Below are 27,122 nucleotides of genomic sequence, written 5' to 3' on the forward strand. Positions count from 1 at the left end.
TTACAAAATAATCCAGCTAAGAGAGTAAGTAATATTGTATTTTCTCTTCTCTTAAATTGCTTCAGAAGCAGATGAATGAATAAATGACAGTTAAATCATAGGAAAGGGGATATTTTTGTCTCAGGACAAGTGGTGTTCTCTCACATGCATGATTTTCTTTTAAATGCAGACTCGTGCCCTGTTTATTTATTGAAACCTTCAGAGACTTCATATTTCCTTGAAGACTTGGGCTCTACTTAATGTTGTGCTGCTTTTAAAATGACGAGCTCATATAGCAAGATCTTCCATTTGTCTCTTCGTCTAAACGTAATGCACGACAGCCCGAATTTTTCTGAAACTTTTGTGGTCTTAATTCCATATCAAGTCATAAAATGTCATGAAAATCTGACAGGGATTGCCTCACATCATTCCCAAGTCTCTCTGCACGTATTGGTAGTGAAATGAAGGCCAAAGAAGTGGCTAAAAATGAGCTTAAACTGGTTGAAATGATGCTTTACACCACTGTGTTCCAACATGTTCAAACTGCAGTGACTAAGGCTGTAGACACAGGGCCACTAAAAGGGAAATTACAGGTACAAAGAAGTGTCCTAGTGCCCTGTTAGAAGTCATTATGAACACAGTTTCCTTCATGAGTCGACGTGTTTTTCAAATGTGTTGCTCTGTAGAAAAAAGGGAAGGATAGTACTTTAAAAACCAGCAAGTAGCTTCACAAAATGAAGGAAGTACTGAAGGAGGTGAATTTAAAAAGAAGGAGAAAAGAGACTTCTCAGTTGGATCACATCCAGTAAAATCTACAGTCTTCACTCATCACCAGAACTAAAATGATTGCTGAGTATCGGCTCACGCCAAGTTGGTTCAAAGAGATGAAGCAGCGGTCCCTCTTCATTATCGTCAAGTTTGAATTTGTGCTTCAAACCCAAAATAAAAAAAATATTCAGTAAATCAGTCAGGACCAAGAGCAAAGATATACTGACAATTTTACAGTTTGTTCTTTTTATTGAGAAAATCTAATAAGATTTGTTCCTCGTCCAATAAACTCCTCCAATTAAAGTTCTGGCGGAGACGGATGAGACGTGCGTCGTAATTCAAATCATTAAATTCTGCTAATGAGGCCGGATGAGTTTGTTGCAAGGAAGCAAGACAGAGTCACAACTGGCTACGTAGCTCATAATTCTTTGCATTTCTGTGGCGTCTCTCTGCCATAACTCGGTGTAAAAGAATCTCAGCACCGCCGTCCACCTACAAAATGTGGATTCCTAAAGAGGGCAATGCTCAGCGAATATAGAGGGGAGAAGTCTTCAACGCAGGAACAAAAAAATCCTGTTTTCTTTTTGACTCAATTGCCATGGCAACAAGAAGTCAGTCTGACCTGGATGCTCTCTTCAGCATTTTGGTATTTCTTTTGTGGTTACACAAAGAGTTAGCGTCCCTTTGTGGGGAATTATTTGATGATTATTTGAAGTGTCATGTCAGTGTCAACCATAAAAGTCCCTGCGACTAATGAGGACTCTTGGAGAAACTTTATTTCAGTTATCACTGCTGCCAAGTAAAAAATGTATCTAAAAATTTAACAAGATCTTTTTTCCCAATAACAGAAGGATTAGATCATTAATGGGCTGAGAAAAAATGTCTTCTTGGGCTAAGAGGTAAAAATGTTGGTTCACTGTTCCTCTGTGTCATTAAATATCAGAACTAAATCGGCAACAAACGAATAAAGTTTTAACACTCATATAATCTGTGTCATCAGGTTTTTGCTGGTTTGGATTGATCAAGCAACTAGTCAACTGTATTGAGTCTGGACCATACTCTTTGATTACTTTATTTATAGAGACCCAACATTTCCCCCATGTGCAATCACTTGGCGACATTGGCGGGAAAAAAACTTAAAAGGCAGAACCGGACTCAATAGTGGGTGCTGATGGCCATCTGTCTCGACCGGAGTTAGACAGAAAGTTAGAAGTCAGACAGAAACTAGATGGAAATTAAAAAGCATCATCATCAAGCACAACCCAGTTGGGAGTTTTCTGGATATGTATTTAAAACTTGGTTGTTGGAAAATAGCAGAATATTACTATAATATTGGGGTAATTTTCAATAAATTTTGAGGTACTTATTGTGGTAATTGGAGGTAATTTCAAATAAATATGTTACTTGATAATCACCATCAACTTACCATGAAATTCGTTCATTAATATATATATATCTTTTACTTCATTCTCTGTGATTGAATGATGTTCGAGCGCTGCTTGAACAGAGACAGATGTAAAACTACTGACGTGCAAACGTCTGGGACTTGAACGTGTCGGAGCATCACGCCAGAAAGGGGATAAAAAATTAGCATCTAACATTCTTCCATCACTGCCGATCAGAGGTGGAGCTGAAAAATATCCATGACTACTGCAGATTGTACCATTTCTCACTGAAGACAAATGCCAGATGTTAGTGGGTGGTTTTTTTGTTATTTTTTATCTAGTGTGAAAGGGGTTAAAGAAAGAGTGAATCAGTCAAATATCAAATGCTGTCCTCAGCTTGGTAGAATGTATTGTGCTAATTTGGGTCCCAATCGATTGTCAAAATTTTCTCTGGGCCTTAAAAAACACTGAATTAACCGCTGAAAGCATCGTCATGCAGCTCAAAAAACAGAGCTAGATGTCTTGAAAAGTTGACATTTGAGACGCAAAGGAAAACATTTAGATTTTAGTTCCTTAGCTAATCAACATCAGTAATGTTCCCACTGCAAATATAACTAATACTGCAGCAATTAATTAGCAAAAACCATTTGTAGGGAGGAACAAACCTCTACATGTGGAACCTTTAGTATGACTACAATATAAGTTGCAATATGATGAAGTTCACTTTTACCTCCGCTTCATTTCACATCTTCATAACATTTCAGTATCTACTGTACTGTGATTTGACTGAAGACACTGATTGGTCCCTGAGCACCAACAGTGACATTCATTCCTGCAGCGAAACACACATTGTACTCTTGCAGCGATCTGACAACAGACAGATAAACTGCTTGTGATGTGATGGAACACCGACATAAAAAACAGTCAGTTAGGTGAAGGTGAAACAGACTGTCGTCTTTATCAAGTTTGTATTAGCTTTAGATTGCAAGTGTCAAGAGGAGTCGCTCCAGTAAAATAAGACCTGCCTTTGAGCTACACATGTGTTGTTATCCCTCATGTAAGTACACCTCTTTCACATAAGCTGTGTTCCAGTTCATGGGCTGGATCTTCAGAGGTCTGCATTTCCATACTGAATAATCCAGAGGGTGAACAAAGCCCGTCTTATCTGAAATTCATTCAAGAAATGCAGCTTTCTTCGGCCTGAACTTTAGAGAATAAAACTACTCAATTGTTAGATGTTGTTTGTCGGGTCTGCAGAGGATGAAGGACTGAAAAATCGGGCTGTGGGGATGCTGTAAGTGTGACAGACAAATTAATTTAATCAAACAAAAAAGGGTGGACGAGCCACGGAGAGCACGGAGGCAACTCTTAACAGTGTAGCAAGGGATCAGAGCAGGTGAGCTGATGTAAATTTGCCTCCCAGGCTCCTGCAAACAGAGGCCTTATCCAAACAGAATTTTTTTTCTCTCCATTTTAAAAAACTGGCCACACGACTTTTGTTTTGCAAAATATCTCTGTACAGATGAGAACGCATACAGGATTGAGAAGCATTTCAGGTCAGCAGGAGGCAATAAAGTCTACTTCAACGATACGTCGAACACCAGAGGTAAATAAAATGATCCAAAAAATAAGCCAAGTTAAAGGATAAGTTCACCCAAAAATTAAAATTCAGTCATTATCCTTTTACTGACTTATTTTCTTCTCATTTTCAGCCAATTTAAGCATTCCCCAAACATCTCCAGCCACACTGACATTTAATTTATCAGCTGCCTGAATATATTTACAGTTTTAATCTTTCTTATCAGGCGGCTGGGCTGCTTTTGTATACACTTGAAGCAGCTCCTCTTTCAGTGATGGTGCTTGCGGGTGAGCCAGCGATGATGTTTTACATTCAGCCTGACTGTCTCACCTGCAGAAGTCTGGGGCGACCATGCCGTAGACATTGATCCTATCGCACAGCTCCAGGGCGATGGTCATAGTGAACCAGCCGGTGCTCAGCCAGGAGTTTGAGATCCTCCTGCAGAGGAGAGAGAGAGAAGACAGCTGGGTGGATTTCATGCGTGGGAGATCATGAGGATGAAAAATGTTCCGTATTTGATTTTTCTGAATGTGATTAACTGGGAAGATAATCAGAAAATCTCACATCGGTGTATGATGGCTGAATAAAGATTTATCTTAATCCAGAGGTCGATTTTTCCTGACTGCGAGATCATTCAAGTTCCCTCACAGCTTCATTAAAATACAGATCCATCCTACGTATCGACCGATTCAAATGAACCCTGTCAAATAATCAAACCCCTAATCAGAAAGTCGCCCGGGTCTGCATGTGGTGCGGATAGTTAGAAATGACTCAAGCTTCAGCTGCTTTCGGATTGCAGTTTTTCAGTCATGCCCTCAAAGAAATGAGCACTAATCAGAGTTTTCAGAGATGCGCGGTTATGAAAGAAATATGAAATTAGATTTTCATTGCATTAGAAAATCTCTCTAAATCTAAACGTCTGTCAGCGCGCCGTCTCTCACAGGGTTTCTGTCAGATGAACAAACAGTCCAATCCAGACATCCATACATTTTTTAAAGAATTCCTTGTTGGTTTTAAATCGATTTAATGGGGCTCCAGAGTCATAAAACTTGCACCACTTCCAAAGGACCTTTAAAACTTTCAGTTTAAAGTGAAAATAGCTTTTAACTTAACAGAAATTAGTAAAGCTTTGATTCTGAGGGGTTTGACAATACAAAGAATAAATAAATTATTAAGACAGTCAACTGAAATACACCGTTCCTGGAACATATACTGTGTTTTATATCTCAAAGTCACATTGGAAGTTTTTTTTTAAATCTTCCAAAGGTTTTATGTGTTTTAGCCCTGTAGTGACAGACTTCACACGAGGAAAATTTGAGATACATGTAACTCAACAGATGCTTGTCATGGTCTTCAGATGATGACCTCTGTGACTTTGGTGATCGCTGACTTTTTCTCCAGTCACCACATGGTTCAAGTTTTGGTTTTAAAGCATCATCATAACTGTTTTACCTTAAAATAACAGCTCCAAAACCATCAGTGGTGTCCTGTCAGTCCCACCGTGCACCATGATCACTGTCATTTGGGGTCATTTGCACTAAATCACACACTACCAAGTTGGTCGGTACTTATGAACAAAATGTCCTCTGACTGCTTTGCTCAAACTCTTAGCCATTCACTGAGTTTCCCGATGGACACATAGCGTTACTTGTTGCTTAAGTAACCGTAAATTGCTGCTAACTGCAGCAGCTGTTAGCAAGTTAGTTCGTCTGAAACCTGGGATTTGCATTTACAACAATGTTGCACTTTAACTAAAGTATCTTTGCACCTATTGGATGGATTGCTGACATTGGACTATAGATATTCCCAAACTTTAAGTCCTGTAGTTTGCAGATGACATGACTGTCATTGGCTTGATCTGGGATAGTGATCATTCTGCATACAGATGTGAGGTTGAACAGCTGGCCCTCTGGTGCGATCAGAACAGCCAGGAGCTGAACGCTCTCTAAACTGTGTGGATGATAGTGGACTTGATCCTATCAACATATCCAACAGCATTGGGTCTGCTGTGGAAACCTGCAGATTTATGGTTTACGGACCTGTGAAATCCCATTCGGCACACAGACTTTACATTGTGATGACGTCAAAACCTCTATGGATCAACACTTCATAATAGAAAGAGTCATAATTGACCTTATATTGCAGTTTGAGGGGTTAACAGTCTGTCCTGTCAACAGTTTTACACACGTCTCTACGTTAAGTGTCCACTTGGGATAATTGGAAGTAAGGCTGAGCAGCGCCAAAGTATCTAGATTTAAATAAGACATTCCTGCTGTGCAATCAAAAGGCCGAACAGAGGATGTGCGTCCTGCGCCTGCTCAATAAGTTCGACCTGCCCCGGGATCTGCTGATCCAGTTCACCAGAATAATCCAGTCTGGTCTCTGCACATCCATCACTGTCCGTTTGGTTCGGCCACCGGACAGGACAATAACAGACTACAACACACAGTCAGGACTGCGGGGAAAAGCACCAGTGCCATCCTGCCCTCCGTTCAGGACTTATACATGTCCAGGATGAGCAAACAGGCAGGAAACATCAGTGCAAGACCCATCATACCCCGAACACATCCTGTTCTAACTTTCCTCCTCTGGTAGGAGCTTCAGAGCACTGTACAAACAACCAGACATAAGAAGTTTCTTCCCGCAGGCCATCACTCTGATGAACAGTCACACAGCGTGAATAACCCGCTAACACTGAAACATCCACTCACTCGCACACAGTCCACGTGGGTGGAAAGTGTTTCCGAGATGTTGAACTTTTGATGTGAATGTGCCGACCACATTATCATCACCATCTTGTTGCTGCTGTTTACAATCATCCTGACACAAATCCAAAAGACGCACTACGTGTTTATGTATGTTTGTATATAAATAACTGTATATGTATCCTTTAATTTATGCAGCATGAAGGACTCATTATGCAACCCTGTGTTGTGTAATGACGATTAAATTACCGTGTGCCTTGTATATATACTCATCTTTTTTTCATTTAGTACCATCATCAGGTCAAACTTTACTGTTAGCCAACACTTTGGTTTATGACCAGATACCTGCCAAACGTGTCCCATCAGCCTCAGCTGTACTTTGTTTGGTGGACATGTTAACTTAGATGGTTAACACTGTAAATATGAACAGCTCAACATAAACTTGATCGTCACTATGAACATGCTGTTGTTAACATTTAGCTCAAAGCACGGCTCTGCCAAAGTGCAGCCTCACAGAGCTAATGGAATGGCTGCTAGCTCTTGTTTTCACAACGCAGTAATGACAGAAAACTTCCTGATGTTGATCTCTGGCTCGTTGGCCTGTGGCCACGGCTGTAATCGCTGCCAAACACAGCCAAGCGGGAGGTTTAGCTGTTGTGGTCCAAAGCACTTTTGGAACAATCAGTATTCATCAAACCAATTTATAAATTAGTTTGAGTGAGAAAATGCATCAAAAATCCTCTTGTTCCCTCACTCAGTGTGAAAATATCCAAGTGTGAGCTGATGTAAAAAATTCAGCAGGGATAAATTTGAATCCTTCAGCTGAATCGGGCACAGCTGTGCATCTCGTCACGCTCCCCCTGGTGCACAGCTGAACCTCATCTTGACTGGGATTGTGACTGGTGACCAGTGGATGTAACCATGCATCATTTATCAGGTGTATTTTAAGATGGCCCCACTGGAAATATTTAAAACGGTGGTGAGGTTATAAGATATAAATAACCCCTGCAGACTTAATTATAATTCTTCCAACAGAGTCATTTCCCAAGTGCGACTGTAAAGTTGCAGTTCGCCAGCATCAAGCTGCTCACCATATGGGATTAAACTAAGAGTGAAGGAAGGAAACAAAATGAGTTTTACTTAAAGAACTGCGTTTACACCAAATTAACCTCTTCATTCAACAACATACAGTAGTGCCATCTCTGTCGTCAGTAAATCACTGCCGCATTAATTTTGATGCGTTAGTACAAAATTGGCCTACATGCTGCAGTTTATTTTTGGCCGATGAACAGATACATTTTGCAGAAAATGTGCTGAGACAAAAGGCACAAAGAGAATGAAGAGATTTTTGCTTTATGGAGCATAACAGTGATCCCAGTTCAGACAGAATGCGTCAAAACATTTCTGTGCTCTGTCAGTCGCTTTGACCTCAACGCCAACGCCCTCGTGACAACACGCTTACAATGCTGGTGTTGAGTAGATAGCCTAACCCAAACCCTTTTTAACATGATTGCCTTCTTAATTTAGATTTCTAACATTTGCTAATTACCAGTTAAATGTTTAATATGTTAAGTATGTGGTCACAAAAAAATATATTACATGAATCACTTTGGTAAGGCAAGGTAAGGTAAGGTAAGTCATCCTGAGGGGGTATCTGTGTGGAAAATTTGAGGATCCAACAATAGTTGAGGATTTCCCACAATATCACATATGTCACCCAAATATGTCTTGCAGACGTTGGTTAGAGTTACACTGAGAAGACGTAGTTTGGAGAGCGTTTGCTAATTGGGCAGATCTTGGAGAGACCAAATACTGACGTCTTACCCTTTGGCAAACGCTCTCCATACTACCTCTTTAGTCGTTTTGTGGTTTTTATAAAGTTTGATGTTAAAAATCCATCTTGTAAATCCACTGTTCTCACAGTGGTACGCAGAGGGACCCCAGAAATGTTTTAGCCTGCTACTGTATGTAGTCATGCTAATGCGAGTTGAACGTTAGCACGGTAAGTTACGAGCTGCATTCAAACTGTGATGGCGAGATAGAAAACACAGGTACAACTGAAGGTTAAAAAAACACTAGAAACGTGGCTCCAACAGGAACTATAAGGAAGAGAAGAGAGTAGCCCTGTTGAAACTAAGTTAACAACAGTGATCCGAGCTTTAGTAGCACCGCTGAAATGTCACCTGCTTACGTTGGCAGCAATATAGTTGAGATTTTAAATTAATATAAATGAAAAAAAATAAAATAATCTTGAAGACCTTGAGATATTTTATTGGATAAGTGAAAACTTTGGCCTGCTTGTGGCAGTTCCTCATCTTGGTACCATGAACAAAAACTTCATTGCAGTCCATCCAGTAGTTTTTGAGGTATCTCAATCTGAACCAAAGTAACAACAACTAACAGAACGACAAACCGTGTCTGTTGGCGGAAAAACAATTATTCACTTGAATTAGACTTAATAAACAACACTGAAAATGCAACAGAATAAGTCATAACCTGCGTTGGTTCTTGGGTACAACTCATCGGATCGTTAAAATGATGTGATTTGAAGAGGCAGAGGTTCAGACACTTGCTTAAGAGCAGTTTGACAGAATGAGTTCCTGATCTCTCGACCACCTCGTCACCCTGCTGCTTTCAGAAAGCTTGTTCTTGTCTGTTCCCACACATAAACACTAGCCTCCACAGCAGCTGAGGTTTTAACTCAGCAAGACAGAGAAACAAAGCCGCGGCCTGATAAGAACAGTCTTGACAAGAACAACCAGGCAGGCATCTCGACACCGTGCTCGCCTCTGGTTGATGAGGGTGACACATTTGAAGAGTGGAGGATTTACCTGGTTGTTTAGAAATGTGTTCAGAATTTCTCTCCTTTATTTTTCTCACAGAGAGAGCAGTGTAGGGGGGATACATGTCAGGCAAAAATCCTTGAATAAAAACCCTGTTTAGCATTTGTGTTTTGAACATTTCCCCTGCTATGGGATGCTGGAATAGAAGCACATCTACCTGGGAAGCTGTAGGGGAGTAAGGAAATGTTATAGACAGGACCACCAAGTGTAAAATGAGCTCTCTTGTCTTGGACTGACAAGGATTCATGTCCATGCCTCTGTTCATTTTTTAAATATGCTAGTAAAGTGCTGCAATGTTGGTTAGTCGGTCAGTCCAACACAGGCAGTCCTAGTCAGGAAACGACTACAGTTTGACTGTGAAAGCAGCTTATTACGACCCTTAGTTATGTTTCTTTCAGGGGGCGACGTCTAGTGTCCATAGTTGTCATTATTGAGGCAGCAAAGGAGGAAATTAGCCGAAGTAGTACAAAGAGCGACAAGTCTGTATAGAGAGAGGGTAGTGGACGGATGTTCGGGTAAACAAACAGGACTTGAGAGCGCTGTTCCTGTCCAATGTGAAGAGTCAGCGGTGAATTATTTTAACTTTCTGACGTTGTGAATTTACATAAATATCAGAGTTATTTCAAGCCAAACCATGATGTTTTCCTAAACCTGACCAAGTACTTTTAGTGCCTAAATCTAACCAAACTGTGACGCACGATGAAGGTCCTGTACACCTGTTGCTGGTACACTGCAAGGGTCAAGCTGTTTCAGAAACAGTGATACATGCCGTTCTGGATGTCACTGGCAATCGACCTATTCAGTCGTTCAGGTGTCAACTGTTAACCTGCTGAGTAAGCTAGGATGCTAACGTGTAGTTGGTGTAGATTGAGGCTGTGTCACTTCCTTGTTTTCTCGCACCACTTACATAATCTATGTATAATGTTTACTTTATAGCCAACAGTTATAAATCATAATTCTGTATGGGTTTAGAGTTGCACAAAATTATCACATCTATAAAAAGTGAAAAACGAGGAGTTGTTGAGGACACTAAATAGAGGACAGACTTTTCACTAAAATTCGGAGAAATAAAATGGCGGCCAGTGCAGTAGCTATAGCCACAAGTTTCCTGGGGAGGTCACTGGGGCAGTGATTGTGGATGATACATCCGGTGCTCAACAAAGTCCCTAAATCTTTCATTTCTAGCCATTCCTGTCGTGGATTAGCGTCCTGTTAGCATGGGAAATGGCAGTTCCAGTTGAGTGCCTGGACGTGCCAGAGGTTGCGGCAACAATTCGCAGAAGGTATCATGGAGGCTAGGAAAACGTTGGATCTAAAACGGAGAGTGATTTCAGACCAGGCCCTGGAGGGTGCCGCTTTCAACAAGAACTCTCCTCCTCAGTCCCTCCATTATTTCACCCCAGTCCGACCTTTAACACAACACTGTGTCGGCTGGAAAAATATGTCCACAAACAGTCATTTCCTGCTGTTTTACTGTCTGCAATAGCCGAGCGACAGCGTGACGAAGAGTGTCAAAGCACTTTCCTCCAACCATCATCTTTATCTTGGAGTCTGTCCATGCAACAAAAAAACAAAGTGATGTAATCGCAGCCGAAGCACAGACTTCTCATTTTCATTTAATTAAGACAGGACCCAGGTTGCCTGGAACATGTTGATTTGTTGTGATATGCAAACACAGCCTCTGCGCTCTTAATATGACAACAGCCTGCTACATCACACACACACAGACACACACACACACAACCACAGTCCCTTTCCAAATTAGAAAACTTTCAAAGTTCAAAGCAACAGCATTTTGTCACCGAGCAATCTGTGGTGGATGCGCGGAGGTCTTAGTCAAGAGGCATGCAACTAATCTCACTTAAGAAGTCTTGCTCATTTCCTTGTTTATGAACATGCTGATGAATAATGTGGTGTGAAATGTCAAGCTCTCAGCTTCAATGGCTGTCTTTAAAAGGACTGGAAGCAAGCTGTGAGTGGGAAGTCGGATTTATCCCTGTGAAGGAGAACACTGCCGTTCCTCATGTTTGCACAGTTTGGTGCTGCAAGCCTGGCAAAAGCACCCATGTAATGAGTGTCTTAATTGTTTGTTGATCCTTGAGTCTTAACATTTTATTTCTATTAATAAAAAAAAGTGAGATTATTTTCAAACAACTCATTTCCATAAAGGAGCCGACTGTTTTTGGATATAATGGCACTTGATACGACTGAGTTTACCTTGAAAAGGCATTATCTCACCTAGCAGGCAGAGTGCTCCAGTTTTCTTCTTTTTGATAAAAGTATCATCACAGATTCAGCGTTTGATCACACAAATCAAGACTTTACTGTAAAACAGGAGCTGATTAGAGAAGGAGAACTGTGCCGCTCAGGTTTTTGATGTTGTTTTGTATTGATTTCTAAAGAGCGGGTGTATTGACAATGAGCCTATTTTAATGACTGTTACGCGCAACTGCAGAGAGGTAAAGGCCGCAGGAGGGTCTGATGAGGAGTAATTAGTAAAAGCTCAAACACATGCTGAACGTCGTTACCAGCTCCTCTTGTGAGGACATGTCGCTGAGGCATATTAGTGAATCATTATTTGAAGTGAAGGTCCAGGTTTTTTTTTTTTCCCAAACGAGAAACACCAGCAGGCACGTACAGCGCAAGGTTATTTATAGCCGACACCTTCAACCTCAGTGACTACAGTGATTACAGGTTGTTTGATGTTAATTCCTTTTTAAAGGTATGTTACTTCCATCTGTATCTACAGCTCAGATTTCTGCCCTCCTAAGGCGTGAAAAAGGCAAAAATAAAGCCGACATTTTGTTTGCAGCCTCTTTCCATGCATGCTTTCTGCATAATTTCACCCCATTATGTCTTTTCTGATGTTCCTGTTTTCTCTTTGAGCAGCAGGGTTGGGTACCAAACTCTGTACTTTTAAGGGTACCGACTGAATTATGTCTGCTACTGAGTAGTGAGTCATAATAAGTCGATCGGCGCTAAATTACCTGAGAGCACATCTTCACAGTAACGTTACAGAGAGAAAGACAGTGCGAGACGTCTCCCCAAAAAGCAGCCACTGACTGCATCCAACATTCCTTAGCCTCATGCTGTTAAGATTAGATTAAATTATTAGATTAGATTAAATTAGTACGTTTTTTTTTTTAACAAGGAAATATTACAGCATGCTTTCTTTGATTCCCGAATCGCTTTTATATTACAAGCACCCAGCCCGCTAGCTCGATGCTAACACATAATGGGAATTCCCATTAATTAGCTTCGCTACCGTGGTAAAAGTATATTTACACGTGATACGTTTTAATTCACATACATACAATATGTGTGCTCATATTTAGAGCCATATACCGTATTGTACTGTATATGCGTTGGAAACAAAATTATAACTGCTGACTTCACATAATTGACTCAATCTGCTGCTGTAGCTTCGACACCGTGTCACTACAGCAAGCTAAAGGGATCAAAATGCAAACTCAAAATTCCCAATCAATTTAAAATACAGTTATCACTAGTGGAGACGTGGTGTGCCAGGAGAGGACAGCATCTTAAAGTTTTCTCTTATATTTATTCTTATAGCACTCGGTTGATGAGCAGGAACAGTTAATATATTTTTAATTTATATACAGTATATCAAGATGCCACTGAAATAAAATTTAGAGCGACTGACTGACATGTGTTGTGCATTGTTACTGGAAATAAGACTCACGATCAACTCTAGAAGTGAATGATTCAACTGGTTAGAACTGGAGTTACTTGTTTTGTTTTTACAGAGATTAAAGTACCGTAAAAAGGTACTGTTGGGGATCGAATTGATTCAAATGTGAGCGGTACCCAAAATTATTGAGCAGCACATTCTCTTTTCTGTCCTTTTTTCTTTTATTTGACAGTAGAAGGGCGAAGACATGCAGATATATATTTCTTACTCTGAACATGGTTGTTGACCATTTCTTACTCACTTCAAGCACGTAATCGCTGCAGGAGATACAAAAACAAGCAGGCTTTTGCTGTTGGATCCGAAAGGACAGGTGAAGCACATTTTGTTAAAAGCTCAGTTCCATCAAATGCCCCAGTAAACCTCGGCAGTGAGTCAGCATGCACAATACAAACTCGTCTACTTTTTATACAGCCAAGAGCGTCACTTTGTGTTGGAGTGCGGTGGGAATGTAAGGGCTCAAATGAAAAAACATTTTCAAATGGTCCTCAACATATGGACTATATGAAGCGTGCAAGGTCAGGGTTGATAATAAAACACTTATAATGTGCATAAAAAGAGCAGAGGCTCTACATAGTCAATATGAAAACGTTGACAATGCATTTAATTTCCGCTAAAATATCAGATCCTGCAATACAATATCCCGTCACAGTGACTGCAGCACGATGTCACTTTGTTATAGTTAATCACACCGAAGCTTTTCCTGCATTGACAAACCAAAATGTCTGCTGTGAAGGTGGTCTGTTGGCCAGTGCTATGTTTGCCCTGCACACCTCTGGTCCACCTACACAGGTGATTTCACTTTGGCTGATTGGGCCTGTTTTAAAGTCTGTGTGGGTGTTCACAGTCGAGTTTTCCGTCCACAAATTTTAACTGGATTTCTGTCAGGTGATTATGAGGAGTTGGTACAATCGAGATAAACAGCTGCCGGCATCGATTCTCCAGTCTGGTGCCATAAAGCTGTCGCAGAAATATGATGATGTACTTAAAAGAGCTCCAGTCAAACCTAAAATGATGGATAACAGGATGAAAATATGACACTTTTATTTAATTTAGTTATAAATTTGAGGAACGTTCTAGCTCCACTCAGTTCTGATGTTTGGTTTGCCACCATTTTTGTCTATTCAACGGATGCTTCATGCATGTACGTCATGATTTATTCTGTTTCCGTTGCACTTTGTCACATTTTCCTTTTTTATTTTTCCAGCTCAGCCAAAGTTTCTTAATTGTTTTTTTTTTTCAATCTGTGAAAAAGCTTGACATTTTTTTTTCTTTTCATGTGTGAAACCAAATGATTTTTTTCCCCAGGACACCATGTGTGGAACAGGATGAAAAAAAAAGTGTTTCAGGAGAGAATTTTGTGTAATCTGTCTCCCACCCAAACTTTCTTTTCCACTTTTTTCCTTCTTTCATCTCCTGAATTTTATTATTTTTTTCCCCCACCATTCTCCAAGCTCCTGTAGACTTCTCTTTGACTCTTTTTTTTTGTACCTGATAGGGCAGGAGAAAGTAAACCTCTTTGATTTTTATCAGTGTTATCAGTTGGAATTCGGTGACATCTTGTACGTCCCAGCAGAGATTTGACCTTGAAGCTGAGCAGCAGCCGAAATAACAATAACACATGCATGGGTGTGCATGGCCTTTAAAGGTTACTCTTACACTGTGCTGTAGGAATTAAGTTCTTGGTAAATGTGTCTTCACTTTTTGTGAAGTGTGTTTCTTAATTGGCCCTTCAGAGTATTCCTTTATGTCATTCTAGGAACAGATAAATAGAGGCTTGGGTCTGTATCTAATCCCTTCAGATCCATTTCAGGCTCCTGTTGTGGTCGCTCGTTCTCCGCTGCTGCAGCTGTTGCATCGCGCTCTGCTGCACAGTGGGCTTCTCTTCTCCTCATTTTGACCTTTTTCTACCCACAGAATAGTTTTCCAGACTTGAGCTGGCATTTTTCCTGCTTTTTTTTGTCAACAGCAGGTAGATTTGCTTTTAAAAAGGGATCAAACCTGTGATCTTTTGGTAACCGGATGATCTCTCACCTGCAACCCACACATTTTGTTCCAGCAAAGTACACCACTACTCAGCCCAAATGAATCCAGTATAATCCTGACAGTGCAACACAGCAGGGCTGTTAGTGGTTACAATAAAGCATTACAGGAACATAAAACACTGAATTGAAAAAAATGGTTATTTCAAAAGCTAATTTGCCTTTAATCACCGGTTGAGGCTCATTCTGGCTTAGCAATTTAACACAGAGGATGCAGAGGGACACCTGTTTTTTCATTGCTCCTCTGCTGGTGTTATTAAAATGGGTGGATGTGACAACGTCCCACACCATCTTAATTACCTTCACTGAAATGGCTTAACCCATAATCACAATTACAGGCTTGCAGGGTGGCCGATTGCACAGTTGATTACCCAGAAACTCTGCTGTTAATGGGGCTCACACAGGCTACCGATCCTCGAAGACAAGAGGATTCATTTAATAAAATAGGTACAAAATATTCACACTTTTTACATCGATCGCTCCCCTTTAAACTTTTCTTAAATATTAGATAGAACTTCCCGGCTTTCTTTCTCTTACCACGCTCCACAGGGCAGAAATGACCTCAAATAATCCTCACAGATATTAATGCCTACTGCTATAAAGGAGAACAGCATAACTCAAGCTGCTCGCTCACTGTTAACATTGACCATGATTGTCGGCACAGATCTGAAGGATGGATGTTTGACTGCAGGATACAGTAGATGTCAGGGGGGAATTGTCAACTTGAGGATTTGGTGAAAAGCTTAGTTTATACCGATGAGGGCTCAGACAAAAAGAGAGAGTGTGGTGTGTTTTCATTAAGCATTAATGGCCACAGGACTGAGAACTCAGCATGGACTCATTCAATTGGAGTCCTTTTATCACCGTTCAGCTTGAGAGAAGGCGCCGCAGAGAAAAACACTGTTTTCTAACCCATTTGCACATCACGTTTCCTTTCTGTTCGATATGTTCGCGTGGAGCTTTGACCACTTTGAAATATTTCTTTTGGTGATGCATTCAAACAGTTGCAGGAAACTGTAACATCTGGGACAGGAGTTAACTTACTGATGTCTGTCTGGCTTGATTTTCAAAGAGCAACACAGACTGTAAGAGGAACGCTGTTTTCGACAGCCAACCCTCATATCTTTGATTTTTGGGACTTCCCGAAAGCACTGAAAATACTATTTTAATAGCTGTTATGGCTGTGTTTCTGTGGAATAACATTTAACAAGAGACAAACTCCTACATGATTACAACTGCACATTGAAGTTAATTGGTTACCTTTTTTAACCTCTTTCTGCACAGCTAAGAAGTGTATTGTACAAGTAAGGATCTCAAAGTCATAAGCAACTTATCAGCTACAATTATGCAAAATTAGAAGGTTCTAAGTAGTGCTGAGCGATATATCCTTAAAATAATAGTGCAGTTTTTTTAGGCTATAAGACCGAATGCCTCAGTATTGATATTGCAACAATATTGTAGGGATGACTATTGGTACTTCACAAGATATTTATACAACAAGATGCTTGATCTTTCGTATTAGAACAAGTGGGACGGTCTGGTAAGTTAAAAAAAATTTAATCACTTTTGCTTTAATACAGCTTTTAAAGGTGCACTCTGTAGTTGAATTAGGTGGCCAATCCTCACATATTGCACCTTTAAAACCAGGAAAAGACAACAATCAAATCAAAAAGTTTAAGACGATGTTTGGTCTCATATCACGATGACAGTGTAATTTTTATATATTACCCTGCCCTTCAAGTGCTACTGTTGTTTTGTAATTAATAAAAGTACCCTCTCTCTTTTCTTAGTCAATAAAGAACAGTTAAGGGTTTTTAATCGTCTCTACGAGCTGATTTTCATAATGTTTTGAATGAGACAGCTACCTTTGTTGGTGCACTGTTGTAAAATACGGCTTTGTGTTGTCAGAGTCGGAGCTGGAATTGGATTCATAAAGCATTAGGGTGCATGAACCGTGCACAAGAATAATAATTTGAGGTGCAAATGGCTTATTTGTAGCACAAAACACCATTGTTTGGTTTACTGAATGCACTTTGAATATTGATGAATTGCATGTTGTTGTTCATGTTGAAGAAGCCATGAAGCTTTAACGAAAGAACGTATCGCCCGTGTTTCCCTGAAGGTCAGATGATGTCGACACAAACAACTGGCAGGAAATCTTTCTTCCCTTTCACAGTTCTGTGTTAGATGACCTGTTGCGCTTGTGTTTTCCATGTCCTTGAGCGCAAATAAAATGAATACACTGGAGATTGACCAGACAGCGTTTCATTCTATTTGCACAAATTCTCAAAAAGACCACTTAAAGAAATAGATTTTTGGAGCCCCAAGAAGAAATCTAAGCTCTTATCCACCAGGCCGAGCAAAGCTTCAATTGTTCCTCACGATTGCAGCTCATTTTTACTTCCTGTCTGAGCTTGTTTGGGACCAGGTGCATAGTTTGTCCAATCCTTAAAATAACTACATGTATGATTAAGTAAAGGTACTCACCAAAACAAAGCACGACTATAATATAATAACATCACCAGGGTAATTAAATACCAACTCACCTCGAACATCCCAGTTCATGTCATGGATTTTATTGAAAAAAATCATCTAAATTCATGGGACCTTGCTAAAGCCTTTATACTTTTCTTCAGTTATGAAGATTAAGTTTGGCCTTCAGAGCTAAATTTGATCATCTTTGAGATTCACTGTGTGGATTTTGTACACTTCACCAATTGCTTATTTTTGAGCAGCACAAATTCCAGCCCACATCAATGAAAAATAAGCCATTAGTGAGGCTTAGTGACACACAAAGAACTTAAAATATCATGAAATTCAGATCTGAGGGCCAAACTTAAAAAAAAAAACCCATAACTAAACCAGAATGACACTCAGAAGGCCTCATACCTCCACCTCAGCCCAACAGTCCTCTCTTGCACTCACTCATAGACACCAGCCAAAAACGCCTGATGGTTTTCATCAACATCCATGCATTATTCTGAGAAATTAACAAAGATGTTGAAAAACACCCTATTTCGCAATATTAAAAGAGACATATTATTCTCATTTCAAGGTTCATAATTTGATTTTGGTTATGACTAGAACAGGTTTACATGCTTTAATGGTTTAATGGCAGCTGTGCTTAATCAATTCCTACATGCCAAACTAGCCACAAGGCATAGATTATGCAAATGTGTGACTCACATAATGTGTTGACAATGATGTAAAACTGAATAAAAGCAGTAAATTCTCACATTTGAGATGTTTGGATTATATTACATATGAGTGCTGCTGGCCAAATATGCTGTCCTCACGTGACTTTGTATTCCTGTACATTGTGATCGTGACACCCTGCCATCATTCCCTCACCTGTCCTTTCCCGTCTCCTTCTTGAAGAGCTCGTCGAACTGCAGCATCTTCTGCCAGGAGATGATGTAGACTTTGAGTTTGGGCAGCACCTGATTCATCAGCCTCAGGTTGTTGTACACCAGGCCCTTCCCGTCGCGTCTCATGTAGCTGCTGGGGCCCCAGAAGATGAACACGGTGTCCTGGCTGGCGTTGAGCAGCTCGTGGCGACTCCGCAGGACCCTCTGCATGCTCGAGTGAGCGATGACGCGCAGGGAGGTGCGGCGGCCGACGTCGCGGGCGTAACCCCTGGCGGTCGGGGCATCGTTCATGCGGATGACGCACTCGGCCCGGTCGATCTCTTCACCCCGAGCGCCTCCGATGAGGTGACCCGAGCTGGTCACCAGGGCGCAGGTCTGGCAGTGCATCCTGAGAGGCTGATTGATGGAAGCAAAACAGAAAAAAAATATGAAGTAAACAGAGAAAAATAAACATTCTTGTACAAATATATGCTGTGCATCAAAACATTTGGCCTCCTCGCTCCCTGTGGAAGCACCTGCAGCACTGCGAGCAGAATTTTTATGGCATGTTGGTTTTGCAGCATATTTGTTATAAACTCTACAAAGTCTGCTTTTTAGAAGTCAGAGATGCTCTGAAAGTTCTGTTTAGCCCGGGTTTATACAGAAATATGCAGAGCAGACAGAAATGCACACCTAGGGGAACTTTGGTATAAAGCTTCACTGTGTGTTTGAGGCAGAAAATGCTTTGTTGACAAATGGGTAGCGACAGAGCCTCCTGGGGATATGTAGCTTGTCATATTGCTTTGCGATTGGTAGAAACCCCGGGGTCTTACAAAGGATTCACCTTAAATCTGTCTCCCACTCGCACTCAACAAAGGAACGTGTGTTTACCTCCAAAACAACAGTTCAGATGCAAAATATTCATATTGAATTCTAATCAAGTACGATTCTATAAAGTGTTTAGCACGTCATATATTTATTCTAGGAAAGATGCTACTGATAACTACATAATACACACGATGAAACCAATCTGTTGAGTGCTTTATCTTAACTTCATGAGAGCAAGCAAAGATGTTGTTGTTGTCGTTAGTTAGTTAGCTAGTTAGTTAGTGCATAAAAACACTAAAAAATCTTTGCCATATATTGTGTGATAAAACCCAGAAGAGATGTTAAAGTAAGTCAATCAAAGTTGAGCTAATATATTCTTTGTCAAATTTTAAGCAAAAATATACAAATTAAAACAAATAAAAATGTCTTGTTCCAAAGGTAGCTACAGAGGCAAATTAAATAAGGCCTACATTTATTTTCTATGTTATCATTTGTTGCATTTAATCGCATATTAACTTAACTAATTAACTCATTTATTTATGATTTTGGTAGTTTCAGTCGTCCACAGTAACCTTGAGTAAAATGACAGATTTCTCTGGCTTGAACATTGTTGAATACACTCTGGATAATGTAAGTAGATAACTCACAAAGGTCTCGTCCTTTTTAACATCTTAATGCGGAAATGTGACACATTATATCTTTAATCGAAAAAATAACTGACAGATTCATCAAATACTAAAACAGTAGTTGCAGCCTCAGACCTGTTCTGCCGCATACAACAAGCATTTTGTTTATTTTTTACTTCAATTACATATAGGCTGTAATTATAAAAAAATATATGAATTTTTACATAATTTTAATCCTGCTGTGTTTTTCTGAACATCGCTCAGGCGTCTCCTGTGGTTCTTAGAGATGCAGCCACTGTTTGAGACCCCGGTGTACATTCGAACATGTATAGTTCATTAAGTGTGAGGCCTCCTCCTCTGAACAACATGCTCATTTGAGGGTGTGCATGCACATAAATCATTGACATTGGACCTCTTTGTGTATGTTAGCCTGCTCTATATGTTGCTGGTGTGTGTGTCTGCCACACGTCTTCTTATGCATGCATGTGGGTTTGTCTTGGATTTTTCCTCGCTGCCACAGAGACCCCTGCACTGAAAATCAATGATATGCAAACCAGGCCTGCAGAGCCCTCTAATGTGCCCTGAAATATCTCCCCAGCAGAAATATGTTGGTTATTTACATTCTTATAGCCGTGACAAATTTGCATTTTCGTGGCATTAACGAGAACAAATGATTATAGCGGGATGTGTGTGTGTGTTTGTGGGGGGAGGAGATGTGTCATCATCATCCTCATCTGCTGACTTTGACTTAGCGGCAGATTACCGGCAGAGGAGACTCATCTAGTTAATGAGACCTCAAGGAGCAGTGGGAGACAGACAGAGAAGGAGAAAGAGGAGGAGACGGAGAGAAGAAAGTGTGAGAAAGTGGTTACAACAAGGGAGGAAGAAAAATGGTGAAAGAGAAAGAGATATATGGAGGCGGGGAGAGCCACCCCGGTGCCAAAGTGTTTGATGAAATGTAGAGCTAATGAGGTCCTGGCGGTCTACGCCATCAACAGCAACAGCATCCATTCCTCCCTTCTCCCCCTGCCCGACCCTCTCCCACCTGGCAGCGTCTTGACAGCCAATCTGGCAGTCGAGCTGCGGCACCAGTGGAGCAGGTCAGAAATCCCATTTTCACCCAGGGGCTTTTAAGTGGCTCCACAGACCCTATTCTCTCTCTTCCTCTGTCTCACGGAGAATTTAAGTGGGCCTTGCTGGCCAGAATTGGCCTCTTCAGGGAGCACGGTCAGGCTATTACCAAGAAATAGGCTGGATGGCCTGGACAAGGCTCTCCATTTCATCCGGAATTACGCGACCCATCCGACGTGGTGGTCGGGGCGATGAAGTCGAGGTAGTTTAGTCTCCCGCCTCCCAAAAAAACTGAACAATTCATTTAAAAATTGAATTTATCCCCCACAAAACTCCAGTGGAAATTGTGCTCCGCTCAATGATTCATAGAAATAAATGCTTCATAATTCAAAACACATCTATTTCTAATGTATTTGAAATCGCTGGCTTTGTTCTTTCTAACACAACAAAACATCTTTGATCATAATTAAAGGATTTACTGTGTCGTAACAGCGGGTGTTACGGTTCTTTAAAAGTGTATTCCATCAGTGTCCCTTTACGTCACCTGATCAAAGCTGCAGTCACTGATGTAACCCAAGTGAATATACAAACTAAATAATGCATTGTGATTACCATTAGGGCTTTTTTAGTCTTACTTGAGGCATAAAAAGAGACAAGAAAGGGGGAAAGTAACACATTTTAGGAAATGTTTTTTCAGTTTTTCACTGAAAAAAAACACCAATTTCTCTGCAGAGACACATTTTACTGTCACTATCAGGTGGCGCTTCACTACTTAAAAACACAGACTTTTCTGAGAAGCCACCCTGAGAAGACACTTTGAGAATACAAAACTATTCCTGGAATCTGTTCCATTGTTAAATTCACAATGAGGCAACGCGAGTCCCTGATTCTGTGAAGTCTGGTTACACATGAATTTGGAGCCATGTGCCGACTTTGGCAGGAGTCTGGTCCATTCTGCCAATTAAATAAGATACCACACTGAACAATGTGTGTGCGTGGTGTGCGTGCGTGTGCGTGCGTGTGTGTTGTACTGTGAAATGTGCAAGGTATTTGTCTGACACTTAAGTATTCAAATTTCATGCTACGTTGAACTTCTACAAGCTACTTTTCAAATGAGAGTTTATCAAAAAAAATATATAATGAGGTGTTAAAACAGAAAGTTTGTGTGGTTCCCTGCTTTCCCCCAGGCTTACTAGTGTTTATCTGATGTCAAACTTTTAATATGAAGTTGCTGCTGATGATTATCATCACCACCTTGTTGCTACCGTTTACATTCAGACGCAAAAAATGCCTTTACATATATGGATGCATAAAAATAACTGAATATGTTTGTGTAGCGTTGTGTATGCAACCCTGTGTTGTATAATGACAAATACATTACCTTGTCACTTTAAAAAGAAGCAAAGTCTAGTCGGGGCCCTGGACACATTTACATGTCTGCGAGAGCATTAAATTATCCAATATTTCACCGAAAAGTAAGGATAAGAGAAAAGTCCAAAAAATAAACACAAACAGAACTTTTTTTTCCTATTTCCTCTTCCATTAATCTTCAGGAAGACCCCTGTAGATTTATCATCTGATGGGAGAGGCCCGACACCTGGGTCAGGAACCACCAGACCAAAGAAACTGACTGTATATTATTATAATTAGTTAAACTCGTCCAGCTCAACCAGCTACAACAGTAAAATTCTGCTACATTAATGCATCAACACACTCCAACAGTGTCATATATAATCATATGTCAATTAGTGTAACATATATACACAACATATTTCTCATGCAAGACATGAACATGTGCACGCTTTGGAAACTATTTTCCCTCCATGGACAATAAAGACCAATCAATCTTTTATTTGACTATTATTGTAAATGAATCTGCCAGTTGTTTTCAAGGTTAGGTATGTGATATGATAAAAACAGAAGAGGTTTAGAAAACAGACAAAAGACATAAAAACATGTAATAAAACACAAGCAGAGTAAAACTGACTAAAATGATAGAAACACATTCAGTCACCAAAAACACATGTAGAATCGTTCGATCCATACACTGCTCCCTCAGAAATGAATGAAAATGTAGAAATAAGCCTGATCTCACAATGTTAAAGAAAGTGAAAAAAATCCTGGATCCATCCCTTTATCCGGATCAGAACCAAAGCTAAGACCCAACCCCTTGGGAGGTTCATGTAAATCTATTCAGTAGTTTTTGTGTAATCCTGCTGACAAACCAACCAACAAACAAACACGGGTGACAACATAACCTCGTTGATGGAGGTAAAAAAAAAATCCAAAGAGAAGAAAATTAACTAAAAGCCGTAAAAAACAAACACATAAAAAAACACAAGTAGCGTAAATGGACTAAAAATGCCATAAAAACAGATTTAATCACCAAAAAGCAATTTTAAAAAGTGGGTTTTAATGGAGATGACGGAGTTTGCAGCCCTGATCTCCTCAGGCGACTGTATTTTATGTATTAATCTGGACATTAAAAGAAGCAGTTGATTAATCTTTTGCTCTCTAAATATCTAAAAATAATGAAAATGCCCATCACAGTTTCTCAGAAAAAAAAAGCCCTTAAGCCAAAGAAATTCAATTCAATATCGAGAAAAGCAGCAAATCCTCACATCTGAGCGGCTGGACGCAGTAAGCTGACTATTTACTTACTTATTATCTCAAACGAAAAATCATTTTCTATTTCACAGTGTGATTTCCAGGGATGAAGGGTAACCTTGTCCCACTTGTGGAGCACACCTGGAGCCTGCCCTGCTTTCATTAAGCCCATCCATCCATCCACGGTGGCCTAGTAAAACTCCAAAAAACACCGACCTGCTGACAGACAACAGCCAGTCACATCTCTGCTGCGCCCGCAGGAGCCACAACCTAGACAGCGAGGGCCGCCCTCCTCTGTTTCCTCATTCTGTCAGCATCCGAACCATCCTCTGCTTCCAGCGAGCCCGTCCTTCACAGGGCTCTGTGAACCGTCACTGTCTGCCCAAACGCTCACCCTGCCTGACATCCTAACCCCTGGAAAACACGGCTGTCAGCGCTGCAGGGATTAACCTTGAGAGACCACTGGGGGAAGCGGTGAGTGAGTGTTTGGGTGAGGCATTGCTAGAGAGTGTCTGGGTGTTGATTCGAGCGTTATTCTCGACACTTAGAATATGTTTCCGGTGTTATTAAGGCTGATTTGGGCATCATGTGTGAGTCTGCAGTTATCGAGTGGCATTTTGAAGACAGAGTACAAGAGGGTGTGATTAGGGAACAGAGAGGAATGAAAGGCTCATTGAATCACACATTATTACTTTGCGATTGTAGCTGGAAAAGATGGTGCAGTTCGTCTGGCCTGATTGGCTTTGCAGTCGGCGCTCAGAGCCCTTCGCTGCCCATGGGTAACACAGGAAATAATTGGTGGTTAAAACTCACATGGGTCTTAAGGGGGCATGAAATCAGCTTTAATTTCTCACCCGACTCCCCCTCCTCCTCCCCGGTCCCTTGAGGAAAAGGCATACTTACACTGCAGCGAACCATTACGCTTGACGTATGCCATGCCCCCTCGGAGCGGAGAAATAGCATTCGAGTGTTGTTATTGATTTTATGAGGCTGAATGCAGGAGTGGAAGGGGGATCGAGCGAGGGGCTTAGCGAGGATGCCGGATCTTCAAGGATGCGAAGGATATGGCCGGTAAATGTGAGCGCTGAGAAGCGGCAATCATCCAACCCAGCAGGATGCTGTCTGGCTGTCTGGTATCGCCCGGAAATACCACAACGAAACGGAGCATTTTCAACCTCCTCCGGGCTGACCTTTAGGCTCGTCAAAGACGCCTTTGTTTTCTGTAGCGTCCTCAGGGAGAGGACTTCTACACACAGGCAGGCATTAATGGTGGCTCGAGGCAAATGTGCTCTTGAAAGTTCTCAGAAAATAAAAGAAGGGGGAATTCTGACCTTAATGTACACATAAATATCTTTGACTGCATGTCAGCACGATCACGTGTTGCTCACAGGGTCTGAATGCAGCGCTTGTCCTCCATATAACTTATGGTCACACAGTCCAGCATCATATGGGTGAGGGAAAACAAAGCAGCAAAGCACGTTTTGAACAGATAATAACCAAAGGCACTCCCTGCAGCAGCACAACATGTTCGCAACACACCACCAAAGAGCAGAAGCAAGATTAAAGCTGGATTTATGCTCGGGGAGGGGAAGTTAAAGCACACGATTTGATTTGATTCTGAGGGCGACGAGATTATAAAATGATTACTGATTACTTTCTATACATATTTTACAAACTCAGATTGTTATTACGTCCAGCAAGATTGTAGGTCAACAACAACACAGTGTGTGACTGTTTTGTGAGACTCGAGGACGGGCAATCCTCCAAGACGCATCGCACCATCTCTATGGTGAATATGAGTTGCTACCATCAGGACATTACCACCTTTGACAACTTCATGTGGCCAGAGATCCTTTACACCTTCCAGTACATCTCTGTGAAACAACCTGTGATATGAGGTGTGTCACTTGCATTGTGGTGCATTTATATTCCTTATTGTTGGTGACTTTGTGGTCAAACGTCTTTGACTGTAATTGTTGTAAAAGACACTAACTATTTCTTCTCACTGTGATAATTTGCTACTTTAAATGCATACAATACTCACACTGATCCATAATTAACATAAAGAACATTTACTTCCATTATTTAACATTTTCATGGTCAAATTTAAGGATTTTAAAGCTTTTTCAGCAGCATAATACAGGCGTAATACAACACTCTGCAATGTAAACCTGCATTTATTACAGAAATGAATGGCAGCGTGGGGCGGGGCCAGTCTGTCAGTTGCTTTTATTCACATTTTTATTTCTTTATCTAAAACTTGAACTACTCACTGACCTTGAACTACTACTTGCGATTTAATACAATTACAATTTCAAACAGTTTCAAGTACTTCATCAAAAATCCAAGCACTTTTCAGACCTTGAAAACACCACAGTGAGTGAGCCAGGATGGTGTCTGTGTAACACGCCTGTTGTGTTCCTGATGGAGAATCAGCTTCAAGCTATTTAAGAAACAGGCGCACAAAGCCTAGCGTAGAACATAAACATGAAACACGTTGCATGTTGGTTCAGCCCGGTCTTAAAAAATTGTTACGGGCATTAACAATGTCAAGAACTGAGTTTTAAAAATGATTGATAATTGACTTCTCTGCACCTTTACAGAGAGATCCGTGATGCGTCTGAGAATCAATTTTCCCACCCACTATTAATTTAGACTTGATGTGAGTGTTTAACAGGAGTCCCACCGTAGATACCAACAGCACAGTGTAGGTTTCCATTCATACATCACGACAGTGTGTATGTATTGTATGTAATCTGGCTCTATCCTGCTTTAATCACACTCCCACAGTAACTGTGTTGACATTTCAATTTACACAGGGATATGAGGGAGGGTGGAAAGGTCTGCCTTGTTTCATTACTGAATACGAGAATAATTCGAGTGGTCACTGTATTTACTATGAGCCATTCAAGGTTGGGGTTGTGGAGAGAAGAAAGTGAGCAGGAAATGGCTTTGAAAATGAGTGAATACCAGCCACACATTGTCATACTGTACAACTGTGATGGGCTCAGAGTAACCCCTTAAAGGGGAGTTCAGGTATATTTTCACATGGAGGTTATGTTTACAAATTTTCAAAGCTTCTGTCAAGTTTGAAGTGTGTTTTACAATGATACAATGATTGTTTCTTTATGAAGTTTGGTAGGTTTGGCGTGACAAAAAGGTCAGTCTCTGTAGAGATCCGTTCTGTGATGTTGTTTTCAGTGAGTTGCAAGTGAAGAAATTCTTTTTTCTTGTGATCAATTTTCTAAGCGTGACCTAAACCATCTTCTCTCATGTGTTTATGACTTGAGAACTGGTGAAAACAGTTTTGGCAAAATAGTCTTTAATATTTAATTAGTTCCTTAAATGTTTTTTTTTTTCATCTGCTGGATTTTCACAGATGAAAAAAACAACATTTCAGAATTGACATGATTTTTTTTTTCTCCTGAAAAATGTTTCCCCCCCCCCCCCCCCCCCCCCATCTGTGAAAACGTTAAAAGCAGTTATCAGGAGTAAAAAAAAAATTTAAACTGAATAAAAAGATTCATGTGTGAAATGGAGTGAAAAACAGTTTTGGCAGGAAAAAAAGAAAATGTTGTGTCACACGCATAAAAATTATTTTGAAAATGTTTGAATTGTGAAAACGCATGAAAA

The 27,122-nt window shown here is 40.6% G+C and overlaps 1 protein-coding gene across 2 annotated transcripts in view; it reads right to left on the minus strand.

The window, feature by feature from the left end:
• Window positions 1–27,122, minus strand: part of st6galnac5a (ST6 (alpha-N-acetyl-neuraminyl-2,3-beta-galactosyl-1,3)-N-acetylgalactosaminide alpha-2,6-sialyltransferase 5a) — a 58,192-nt gene that overhangs the window by 4,870 nt on the left and 26,200 nt on the right. The window contains exons 3-4 of one of the 2 annotated variants that reach the window (XM_084370095.1): window positions 18,362–18,774; window positions 4,042–4,149 (exon numbers count right to left, since the gene is read on the minus strand). In XM_084370095.1, coding sequence (XP_084226221.1) covers window positions 4,042–4,149; window positions 18,362–18,774 — 521 coding nt within the window. The remainder of the gene's footprint in view (window positions 1–4,041; window positions 4,150–18,361; window positions 18,775–27,122) is intronic. The other variant, XM_084370096.1, reaches the window with a different exon arrangement.

The sequence above is a fragment of the Pagrus pagrus genome, assembly GCF_965226575.1.
Source record: "Pagrus pagrus genome assembly, chromosome: 12".
NCBI classification, from domain to species: domain Eukaryota; kingdom Metazoa; phylum Chordata; class Actinopteri; order Spariformes; family Sparidae; genus Pagrus; species Pagrus pagrus.